At 39.7% G+C, this 12,383-nt stretch overlaps 1 protein-coding gene across 4 annotated transcripts in view; it reads left to right on the top strand.

The window, feature by feature from the left end:
- Positions 1-12,383, top strand: part of TEX10 (testis expressed 10) — a 73,019-nt gene that overhangs the window by 20,332 nt on the left and 40,304 nt on the right. For 3 of the 4 annotated variants that reach the window (XM_072604552.1, XM_072604559.1, XM_072604562.1), the window contains exon 6: positions 1,860-2,095. In XM_072604552.1, the coding sequence (XP_072460653.1) occupies positions 1,860-2,095 (236 nt within the window). The remainder of the gene's footprint in view (positions 1-1,859; positions 2,096-12,383) is intronic. The other variant, XM_072604569.1, reaches the window with a different exon arrangement.

Raw genomic sequence — 12,383 nt, forward strand, 5'->3', positions numbered from 1 at the left:
CTGACATTATATGCAATGTTTCTTACCCATTATTCACTACATCTTCAGGGAGAAGCTTGTTTGAGATTTCTCTTTCTAGTTCTTATGAAACAAATATAGCGGTAATATGTTTGATCTTGGACAAATTTTGTTCTAGACCAATCTCTGGATCTGATGCTTATTAGATGGTGACTGTAAGCAAATTATTTAGTCTATTTGAGCCTCAGGTATCCTCATCTATAAAAGAGGAAAACAGTATTAATAAAATTTTGTATAGACAGATGCTATATAGTTCAAAGGAAATGCAGGACGTTTCTCACTGGAGGGAACAGAAATTTGTGAAGGAAGCTAGTAGAGAGGTGGCTCTTGACTTAATTAGGTTGGGTCGATCCTATTGTGGTTGCTAGAGAAGTCCACTAAAGAGTAGTAAGTTTGTGACAGTGGTACAGGAAGTGGAGATTAATTATGACCTCTTGTAAAACAGGAGAATTTGAATTAGAGTGGTAGACTTGGCAGTGGCTTTTGGAATCTATTCTAATCTAATTTTACGTTGAGAAAATAAGCCTATGGAAGAGAAATGTCTTGTGCACGAGCACACAGCTGATAAATGAGGAGGGAAAGAATGGCTTCCTTTGGCTTAAGAGAAGTCTAAATGTAATCAGATCTTACCAGGAGGAGAAAACTAATAATGTTTGTGACCAGTTGGATGCTAGTTGTGGAAATGTAACAGTCATATGTGTCATTAAGAGACAGTCTGCCTTTTAGTAGTTAAGAACCCAAATATAGGTTTAAAATTAGTAATAAGACAGAAATTAATTGAACTTAATGGGAACAACAGATTATCAGGTTCCTTTGGGAATGTTGTGCATTTTAAGGTCCATATTTTGAGTGATTTGTTGAGTAAAACTTCTAAGGGGTGATTACTGTTATCTTAGTCCTAGCAAATCAGCTTTTTGCAGTGCATATTATACTATTGCATGTTTTTAATAATAGTTATCACTAACATTTATATGGTACTTATTATGTGCCAGGCACTTTGCTAAGTGCTTTATAATTTTGGTCTGATTTGATCCACACAACAACTCTGGGTGGTGAATGCTATTATTCTCCTTTTACAGATGAAGAAACTGAGGCAAACAGGTTAACGTGACTTGCCTAGAGTCACACAGCTAGTAAGTGTCTGAGATTGTGTTTTAACTCAGACCTTTCTGACTCCAGGAGCAGCACTTTATCCACTGTGCCACCTAGTTTTTAAAAAAGTTTAGTTGAGTGCGCTCTTATAAAGCAATATTATCAAATGATATTACAAATATTTGTAAAGTTCTTGGCATGGTGCCTGGCACATAATAGGCACTTAATAAATGCTTGTTTCTTCCCTCATTCTGTAGCAAAGAAAATAAGTAATGATTAACAAAACAACTTTGTTTGACAGTGTTTTTGATATTCTGCTCTTGTATGTACTTCCTTCTCTACTGAGAGTAAAGAAGTGTGTTTGATTTCCCGGACCAAGGACCAAGATTAGCCACTCGTGTCATTTAAATTCATTATCATTGCATGGAATTTTGCCTGATAACATTAGGGCAATGTGAAGTATAGGCCAGCATATATTTTGATATGTTGATATATATTTACAGTGGTTATATTTTCTTCTTTAGTTTTTTTCTAGATTCAAACTGAGAGTTCCTTAATCCCCACTTGAGATCTTCACCCGAAAAGTGATTCCATAATTGGATAAATGTCTTACCAGAGCTGTTACTCCTAACATGTTTGCGCTTGCTCTTGAAGTTTGCACTTTATTAAGGGAGACAGTCTTAATGTTGTTCAATAAGGTACCTCATTATATTGGATAAAATGTCTTATACTTTTTTTTTTTGATTTAGCAGCAAGTACATGACTCCATTAAACAACGTAGATCATCTTTTACTGAATTTAACTTTGTGTGATATCATGGTGTCCCTAGCAAATACCTCAACGTTGCAGAAGGACTTTGATTGGATAGAAATGATTAGGAAATTTGTAACTGAGAGTTTTGAAGATGGCTACAAGCTAAACAATAAGCAGTTGAACAGATTACTTGGGGTGACATGGAGATTAATGCAAATACAGCCAAATAGAGGTAAGTAATGTTTCTGAAATTACTGTGGGAAATAGTTGTGGATAAGATTGTTTTTATTTGTATTCCTTTCTTTTGTCTTTCTGAGTTCAGTAACTATTTATTACTTGTCTCTGGAGGAAGAAGTTTGACACTAACTGAATGATTATCTGGCTTTGCTTCCATTCTTTATGGTTACAAGTTTGTGAGAGTTAGATACGTCAATATCTTTGACTTTTAAAAAGTGATTACTTTCTTCATTCTTTCATTCACCAAATACTTAAGAAGTGCCTACTATTTATGGTTGGTTGGTTGTTGTCCTTTGCCTTTGAAGAGGACCAAAAGGACATCACCCATGATAAAGTAAAGTTTCAGTGTATCTGACTGTGACTGATCAGACCAATACGATCTCAGAATGCTCTACTAAAGGTTGGGCACAGTTAGTCCTTGTGAATATTTGGGGTGGATACTCCAAATTTGCGGATCCTACGTTTACTTTGTGCTGTCTCAATTCTGCTTTGCTCATAGAGCACAGCACTCTTTCTGATGTGGGCATACCATGCTGAGTGGTTCTATGCTGGTATCTTCCATGCCCCACAATCAAATCCAAAGTTCTTGAGAGAGACCTTGAGAGTGTCCTTATATCACTTCTTCTGACCACCATGTGATCGCCTGTCCCATGCAAATTCTCCATAAAATAGCCTTTTTGGCAAGCATACATTTTACATTTGAACAACATGGCCAGCCCATCAGAGTTGCACTCTCTGAAGCATAGTTTGAATGTTTGGTAGTTCAGCTTGAACAAGGACTTCAGTGTCTGGTACCTTATCCTGCCAGGTGATCCTCAGAATCTTCCTAAGACAGTTTAAGTGGAAGTGATTCAGTTTCCTGGCATGGTGCTGGTAGACTGTCCATGTTTCACAGGCATACAACAATGAGGTCAGCACAACAGCTCTGTAGACCTTCAGTTTGGTAGTCAGTCTAATACCTCTTCTCTCCCAAGCTTTTCTTTGGAGCCTCCCAAACACTGAGCTAGCTTTGGCAATGCATACATCAACCTCATTGTCAGTATATATATGCCTGGAAAGTACACTACTAAGGTAAGTGAACTTATCCACAGCATTTAAAACTTCTCCATTTATTGTAGCCAATGGTTTCACATATGAATGGTGTCCTGGTGGCTGATGGAGCACCTGTGTTTTCTTGGTGTTAATTATTATGCCAAAGTTAGCACAGGCAACAGAGAATTGATCTATACTTTGTTGCATCTCAGCTTCAGAGGCTGCCTTGAGTGCACAATCATCTGCAAACAAAAAATCATGCACCAGCGGAGTCTCCACTTTGGTCTTGGCTTGTTGTCTTTTCAAATTGAAGAACTTACCATCAGTATGGTAGTTGACCTTGATGCGGTGTTCATCCTCATTGAGAGCATTTGACATGGCTGAAAACACCATGGTAGCAAGTACACAGCCCTGTTTCACTCCATTGGTGACTGGAAAGGCATGAGAGCATTGTCCACTATCCAGAACCAGGGCAAACATGCCATCATGAAATTGACATACGATACTGATGAACTTCTCTGGGCAACCAGATTTTGACATAGTTTTCCATAAGCCCTCATGACTAACAGTGTCAAAGGCCTTGGTGAGATCTACAGATGTTGTGTACAGGCTTCTGTTCTGCTCCTGGCATTTCTCCTGGAGTTGTTGGGCAGCACACACCATATCAGCTCTTCTTGGACTTTTCTGAAGCCACACTGGCTCTCAGATATATGACCATCTTCCAGGTGAAGGATTAGCCTATTAAGGAAGACTCTAGCAAGAACTTTGCCAGCAATGACTAACAGAGAGACCCCCCTGTGATTGTCATAGGACAATCTATTCCCTTTACCTTTATAGAGATGGACAGTGGAGGCATCTTTGAACTTCTGGGGGATAACCTCCTCTTGCCATATAACCTGGAAAATTTCAGTCAGCTTTTGTATGAGCAATGGTCCCCCTACCTTGTAAATCTCAGTTGGAATAGAATCAGCACCAGGTGCTTTGCCACATGAAAAGGAGCCTAATGGCCCTCAAAATCTGTTCTTCAGTTGGGAGTTCAGCTAAGGAGGGATTGACTTCAGCCTGAAGTAAATGGTCAGTGGTCTCAGCATCGATTGAGGATGGTCTGTTGAGAACACTATGGAAGTGTTCAGCTCATCTCTCTAGGATCATGTCGTTATCACTAATCAATGTGACTCCATTGGCACTAAATAGTTGTGATGCGCCATAGGCTTTTGGTCCAAAAATAGTTTTCAGGGAATCATAAAAGTGCCTTGGATTGTTACTAGCAGTATAAAACTGAATTTCATCTGCCTTCTTACTGAGTCAGGAATCATGCATCTCTCTAAACTTTGCTTGTGATGGGATTAAATGCTATCTTCTTAGAGGTGGATGAATTATCCTGCTGGTAAATCCTGTGGAATTCTCATTTTTCATTTAGCAGCTTCTGCATTTCCCCATCATTTTCATCAAACCAGTCTTGGTGTTTGTGAGTGTTCTGATCTTGATGAGCAAATGCAGTGCTGTACACCAAATCTCTGAAAGGGGCCCCACTCCTTTTCTGCTCCACATTTGCCAACTGTGTGTTGTGTCAGCTTTCCCTCCAAGTCAGCAACAAACTGTTCATGCTCAGAGAAGAGCTCTAATTTGTTGATGTTAATTTTTCTGGTAGTCATTTTGCCTTGGAGGTGGCACTTTTGATGAATGTGGATATTTAGCTTGGAAAGGATAAGTCTATGATCAGTCTAGCACTCTGCACCACACATTGCCTTTGTCACTCTCACACCTTGTCTGTCTCTTCTTACAATCACAATGTCTGTTAGATGCCAGTGTTTGCTGCGAGGGTGCATCCATGAAGTTTTATTGAGTTTAGGTAAGCAGAAGAGACAGTGTTGGTGATGAGAAGTTCATGGGATGCACAAGTCTTCAGCAGTAAATGATCATTGCTGTTGCAGTTTCCAAATCCATTCCTCCTTAGGACTCCCTGCCAAGTCTGGTAGTCTGAGCCTACTCTAGCATTAAAGTTACTCAGAATTATAAGCTTGTCCTCTTTTGGCACATTGATAATAAGGGTCTCTAGGTTTTCATAAAATTTTTCTTTGACCTCATCAGGGTTCATCATGGTGGGAGGATATGATGATGATGATGGCATGGCTTTTTCCTCCAAGTAGCAATCACATTGTCATAAGCCTGCCATTCCATCCTTTTGGCAGGCATACCAGCTTGCTGACTAGATTAGATTTGATTGCAAAACCTAAGCCAGCCTCACGGTGCTGCCCTTCACTGAAGCCACTTCAGAAAAGCTGGTCTTCATTTGCCAGTCTTGTTTCATTCAGGGATGCTATTTGGATGTGATACCTGTTGAAATTCTCTTGCAACAGGAGCAGTTCTTATTTCAGGTCTACTGGATTTTGTATTGTCTATAAGTGTGCACACGTTTCATGTGCCAGTGATGAGTGGAATCATCTTTCCAGATGTTTTGTACATTTTTTGGGGTTTCGATTCCAGAGTGGGATTACCCTGCCTGCCGCAGTAATCAGACCATGGTTGGGTAAGCAGGCAAGTTTTGGATTCTTTTTCTAGCCCCCTTGATGCCAGAAGGTGTGAGCAGTGTGATCTTAAAAGGCTGCTCAGACACCCAGGGGGCTGCCAAGTCCCATTGCTGCTTCCAGTGAGAAACGATCCTGTGGCCTGGGCCACCTGTGTGCAGGGGTGTGACTACAACTCCCAGTGTATCCGCACCTGCTGCTTCATCATTTGTCTGTTGCCACAAGTCTTTGAGGTATGAGTGATTTCTTTTGATTCGTGCGTAAATTGGATTTAAGTGAGGCAAAGTTGCACAAAGTCTTCATCCTCACTCTTCTCCAGAGACAATCATAATCTAGTTGCAGGACAGAGTCAAAGATGACTGGTGATGGCTCAGGATTGCAGTGGATGATCTGGGCATCTTCAGTGTCTAACCAAGCTCTAAGCACTCCACATTACCTGCTGCCTTTGTGACCATTGGAACAAATTGTTCTCATCTGCCCATTCCGCCAGGGGAAGTCTTAACATGCTTGGGGCAGACACCCCCCCAACTCACCAATGGGTTTGGGACCTACCCTCAGTCTGGTTTGACCCATCTGCCAAAATGGTTTACTGCTGTGCTTGCTGCAGCTTCTTGGAGCCGCAGGTGAGAATTGGGTGGAACAGGTGGACACTAAAGGTGGAAAGCAGCCCTGAAAAGCACTCGGAAGCCATCACACCAAGGTATTCGTCCTCCCTGAATACACCCTACACCCCTACTATGCATAATCCTGGCTAAGTATTGGGGGTTCAGTGGCAGAAATTAAGCATTCTTTCCCATTAGAAGGTATACATTCTGCTTTGGGAAGGTTCACAGATGAGTTTATAAGAGATGATTTGAAGAGGGAGAAAGTACTAATAAATGGAATAGTCAGGAAAGGTACAGGTACAGGAGGTGGTTTTTGAACTGAGCCTTGAAGCAAGCTAGGAATTTTAATAGTCCAGAGGTGGTGTACAGTGACTTCCAAGGATGGAAATTGTGCTTGTGCCTATATAGATATATAAGGTGTAATGTCAAGTTCTGGGAATTACTTAATAGGGCAGTTTGGCTAGTATGTAGAACATTTGAAAGAGAGTAATATGTTATAAGTCTAAAATAGTTGTGATTGAGATTGTGGAGGGCTTTAAATTCCAACGCAAAGAGTTTGTATTTTATCCTAAAGGCATAAGATGCTACTTCAGGGAGTGATGTTGTTAGGCGTGTGCGTGCATCCGTGTGTGTGTGTGTGTGTGTGTGTGTGTAGCTGTAACAGTGTACTTTGTGAGATCCTGAAAGAAAAGTTACCAACAGGCAGGGATGAAAAGAGTAGAAAACCAGTTAGGACTTTTACGCAGTGGCATTAGAATTAGACTTTAAAAGGTGGGTAGAGATTCAGCATAGTGAAGCATGTAAGGAAAGTCATAGAGGCAGAAAAGTAGGGGAAATGTATAGGAGACAAATAATCCAGTTTTCTGGCATATAGATTATATAGAGGAGAGTATTAACCTAAAAGGTTAGAAATGTTTGCTAATTATGGTTGCCAAACTCTTGTATGGCAGGTAAAGGAGTTTAAACTTTACTTGATAGGCAATAGGGAGACACTGTAAAGTTAGAAGAAGAGTAGTCCTGTCACCACACCTATGCTGAAGAAAGCCAAGTTGACATTGGTGTCAAGGATGGTTCTGCAAGAGGAAGTGAGGAATGGTCAGAAGATCTCATAGGAAGCCCCTGCGGTAGATCAGGCTAGTGGGCATGTACTAAGGTCGTGATGATGGGAATACAAGGAGGGAATGGATACAAAAGATTTTACAGAGGTAGAATCCAAAGGGTTTAAAAATTGATTGGTCACATGTAGGGCATCTGTGTGGTTTAGTGGAAAGACTGCTGGGTCTTGAGTCAGGAAGACTCATCTTTGTGAGTTCAGATTCTGCCTCACACACTTATTAGCTGTGTGACCCTTGGCAGGGCCCTTAGCCCTCTTTGCCTCAGTTTCCTTATCTATCATATGAGCTGGAGAAGGAAATGGTAAAGTGCCAAGACTGAAGTGACTGAACAACAACCTGATAAGGGAGATGAAAGCCTTCAGATAACTCTGAACATGAGAGCCTGAGTTAATGATAGCGTGCCATTGACAGAAATAGTGAAGTCTGGAAGAGGAACAGATAATCACTCATCATTACTTTTGCCAAAAATATCCCTTAAGACTATCTCTTTTGATACCAGTTCATTATTTAGCAAACAGCATAAAAAAAGCAGTCAGATTTAACCTCTGCTACATAAAAAGCTTGTATGACTTTAGGCAAGTCACTTAATTTCAGAAGCTGTTTCTACACTGGAAAATTGGGAAGCCTATTTATTACTTGTGCTACTACTTACCAACTGGAGTTGGCATTTGAATTACTCTATAAAATGGCGTCCAGCAGAAGGCTGGGGGTTGTGGGAGGAGGAAGGAGGAAGGAGGGTTGAGTTGTGGGAGTTAAGTTTTTTGTTCCCTTTTAATACTGTTATTTATTTTTAACATTAATTTCTTTTTAAATTTTGAGTTCCAGATTCTCTCCCTCCCTCTCACTGAGAAGGCAAGCAATATGATTTCAATTATACATGTGAAATTATGCAAAACACATTTCCATATTAGCCACATCACCAAAAAAAAGAAAAAAAAAGCAAGAAAATGATACTTCAATTTACACACAGTTCCTCTGTTCCCTTTCTGGAGGTGGATAGCATTTGATCATGAGACCTTTGGAATTATCTTGGACATTTTATTGATCAGAGTAGCCACGTCTTTCCCAATGATTATCATTACAACATTGTTGTTACTTTGTACCATTCTTTTCTCTTTGCATCATCAGTTTGTATAGCTGTTATGTTTTTCTGAAACCAACCTTCCTTGTCATTTCTGAGAGCACCATAATACTCTGTCATAACAATGTGCCACAACTCGTTCAGCTGCTCCCCAGTTGACGAGCCATCCCAGCAATTTCTAATTCTTTGCCAATACAGAAAGAACTGCTATAAACATTTTTGTACACGTGGGTCCTTTTACTTTTCTTTGATTTCTTTGGGATATGGATATAGTAGTGGTATCTCTGGGTCAAAGGGCATGCCCAGTTTTATAGCCTTCTGTGTATAATTCCAAATTGCTTTCCAGAATGGCTGTAACAGTTTACAACTCCACCAGCAGTTGATTAGTGTACCTATTTTCCCTCATCACCTCCAGCATTCGTTTCTGATAGGTGTGAGGTGGTATGGTGGTATGTCACAGTTGTTTTAATTTGCATTTTTCTAATAAACAGTGATTTGGAGCATTTTTTCATATGACTATGGATAACTGATTGTTTTTCTTCTGAAAACTGCCATTTATCAATAGGAATAGTTCTTATTTTATAAATTTAACTCATGTATTTAAGAAATAGTAGACTTTTATCAGAGAAAACCATGACACCTTTTATCAGAATGTGATTTCCTTGATTATCTCTTTTAATTAGGACTATTTTTGCTTTTGCTTTGTCTAAGATCATGATTGCCACCTGTGTCTTTTTTACTTCAGTTGAATGAAACATAAATAGATTTTGTTCCAGCTCTTTATTTTAATCCTGTGTGTGTCTTTTACAAATAAGAGGGTGTCATTGGTAAACAGTGTAATTTTGAATTCTGGTTTCTAATCCATTCTGCTATCTGCTTCTGTTTTATGGACTAGTTCATCCCATTTACTTTCAGTTATGATTACTGTGTATTTCCTTCCATCCTGTTTTCTTTTTCTTTTTCTCTCTTTTTATCCTGTCCCTTCTTAAATGTCTTTCTTGCCTCTGACCACTACCTCCCTTAATCTAGCTTTCCTTTCATCATTTTCCCCATCCCTCCGCTCCCATTCCACCTTCCTCCCCCCAATCCCCTTATCCCTCCAGTTTTCCTGTTGGTTAAATTAGATTTCTGTACCCAGCTCTGGGTGTGTGGGTGTGTGGGTGTTCTTTCCTCTTTGAACCAATTCTGATGAGAATGAGATTCCATGTGTGAACACATGGCCCTCCCCCCATTTCCCCCTCCACTATAAAAGCTCTTCCTTGCATGCCTTTTTTATGTGAAAAAAACTTCCCCATTCTATCCCCTTCTCCTATGGTATCCTTTTCTCATCCCTTCATTTTTATTTTATTTTAATTTTGGGAGAGATCATCCCAACATAATTGATTCACACTTATGCCCCGTATCTATGCAGATTCCTTTTTACTGCCTTAATAATGATAATGTTCCTAAGAGTTAAATGTAACATCTTTCCATATAGGAATGTAAACTGTTTAACTGTTGAGTCCCTATTATTACTCTTTTCATGTTTATCTTTTCATGCTTCTCTTGAGTCTTATGTATTTGAGTGTCAGATTTTCCATTCAGCACTGGGCTTTTTATCAGGAATACTTAACGATTCTGTATTTCAGTAAATGTCTGTTTTTCCTCCTGAAGGATCATACTCAATTTTGCTGTGTAGGTTGTTCTTGAGTAAAATCCCAGCTCCTTTGTTTTCCTTAATATTCTAAGGCCTCTGCCCTTTTAACATGGAAACTGTCACATGTTGTGTGTTCTTACTGTGTCTCTATGATAGTTGAATTGTTTCTTTCTGCAGTATTTTCTTGACTTGGGAGTTCTGGAATTTGGCTGTAACATTACTGGGCTTTTTCATTTTGGGATCTCTTTAAGAAAGTGATAGGTGATTTTTTTCAGTTTCTGGTGTACCTTCTCAGTCTTAAGATATCAGGGCAGTTGTCCTTGAGGATTTCTTGAAATATGATGCCTAGGCTTTTTTTGATTATAGTTTTTGATTCAGGTAGTCCAACAACTCTGTTTTTTTCTGATATTTCATATTTTCTCCTATTTTTTCATTCATTTAACTTAATTCTTGAAGTCTCATGGAGTTATTAGCTTCCACTTGCCCAATTCTGATTTTTAAGGAATTATTTTTTTCTGTGAGCTTTTGTACCTCTTTTTCCATTTGGCAAATTCTGTCTTTTAAGGTGTTGTCTGTCCTTCTTTTCATCCTTTCACTATGAATTCTTTTTTCATAGTTTTCTTGCACTACTCTCTTTTTTGCCCTATCATTCCTATCTCTTTTAACTCTTTTATTTGGAATTCTTGTTGGGCTTGGGTCCAGTTAGCATTTTTCTTTGATGCTTTGCCTATGGGTGGTTTCATGTTATTGTCTTCTGAGTTTGTGTCTTGGTCTTCTCCCTCGCTTTTTATAGTCAGGTTCTTTATTGTTTGCTCATTTTTCCATTTTCTTTCTTGACTTTGAACTTTATGTTAAAGTTGGGCACTGTGCACCTGAGAGTGGGAAACGTGACATTGTCCCAAGCTTCAGGTTGGTTTTCAGAGTCAGTTCTGGGGGTCTGCAGTTTTTAGTGCTTCCAAACTGGTGTGATGTGGGGAGAGGTCTGGTCACTACACTCCTATTCTTCTGCAGCCACAAGTGCTAGTGTTTCTCTCTACCTTGGAACTGTGACCAGGGCCTCTGCTGCCTTGTGACTGACCAGCAATGTTCCTCTCTTCCTAGGAATTGGATCCCAGAGCAGTATGGCAGGGATGGGGAACCTGTGTCTTTAAGACCATATGTGGCCCTCAAGTATAGCCATTTGACTGAAACTAAACCTCACAGGACAAATCTCCTTAATAAAAGGATTTGTTTTGTAAAACTTGGACTGAGAAGGCTACACCCAAAGACCTAGAAGGCCACATGTGGCCTTGAGACTTCAGGTTTCCCACCCCTGGTGTATGGGCAATAGAATTGCCAATTGCCAATCAGTGTCAGCTGTACCATTGCCAGCAAAGGGTCCCCTATATCACTTTCTGACCAGTTGTTCGACTCCCTTACCATCTCTGGGCTAAGAGCTACCAAAGCTGTTCCTGCTGTTATAGCTATCTCCAAGAACCTCTTTAGAGTTTGATGCGTTCTGGACCAGCCCTTTTCCTTGGTGTTCACATAGAAGGCTTTTTTTCCCATCAGGATTAAGACTTTATATGTGTTATTTCCTACTAGATTTTTTAAGTCCCATGAAAGCAAGGATTTTGTCTCATCTAAATCTTGTATATCCTCTAGCATCTAACACAATGCCGTGTATACAATAGGTACTTTAATATTTTTGAATATATAATTTATTTATTTTTTAGTTCTTAACATTCATTAACACAAGAATTTGAATTAAAAATTTTTCTCCTTATCTCTCCCCACCCCACACTCCAGGACAGCATGCATCTCACCTTTACCCGCCCGAGACTGTCCACATGGAACTAAGCTTACACCCCCAACACCCCTTCCTCCAGTCTGTCCTCCCTTCTATTACCCACCCTTCTTCTATCCCCATTCCCCTAGGGCAAAATAGATTTATATACTCCATTGCCTGGATAGCTTAATTTCCAATTGCATGCTAAAACAATTTTTAACATTCATTCTTAAAGCATTGAGTTCCATATTCTCTCCCTCCCTCCCCATCCACTCTTATTGAGAAAACAAGCATTTCAATATAGGTCATACATGTGTAACAATGCAAAGCACTTTTATAAGTTACATTGTAAAAGACTAACCATATTTCCCTCTGTCCTGTCCTGCACTTCATTTATTTCATTCTCTCCTTTGACTTGTCCTCCCACAATAGTGTTTGCTTCTGATTATCCTTTTCCCCAATATGCTGTCCCTTCTACTATCTTCCCTCTCCTATTCCCTTCCCCCTTGCCTTCCTAC

The sequence above is a fragment of the Notamacropus eugenii genome, chromosome 1, assembly GCF_028372415.1.
Source record: "Notamacropus eugenii isolate mMacEug1 chromosome 1, mMacEug1.pri_v2, whole genome shotgun sequence".
Classification (NCBI taxonomy): domain Eukaryota; kingdom Metazoa; phylum Chordata; class Mammalia; order Diprotodontia; family Macropodidae; genus Notamacropus; species Notamacropus eugenii.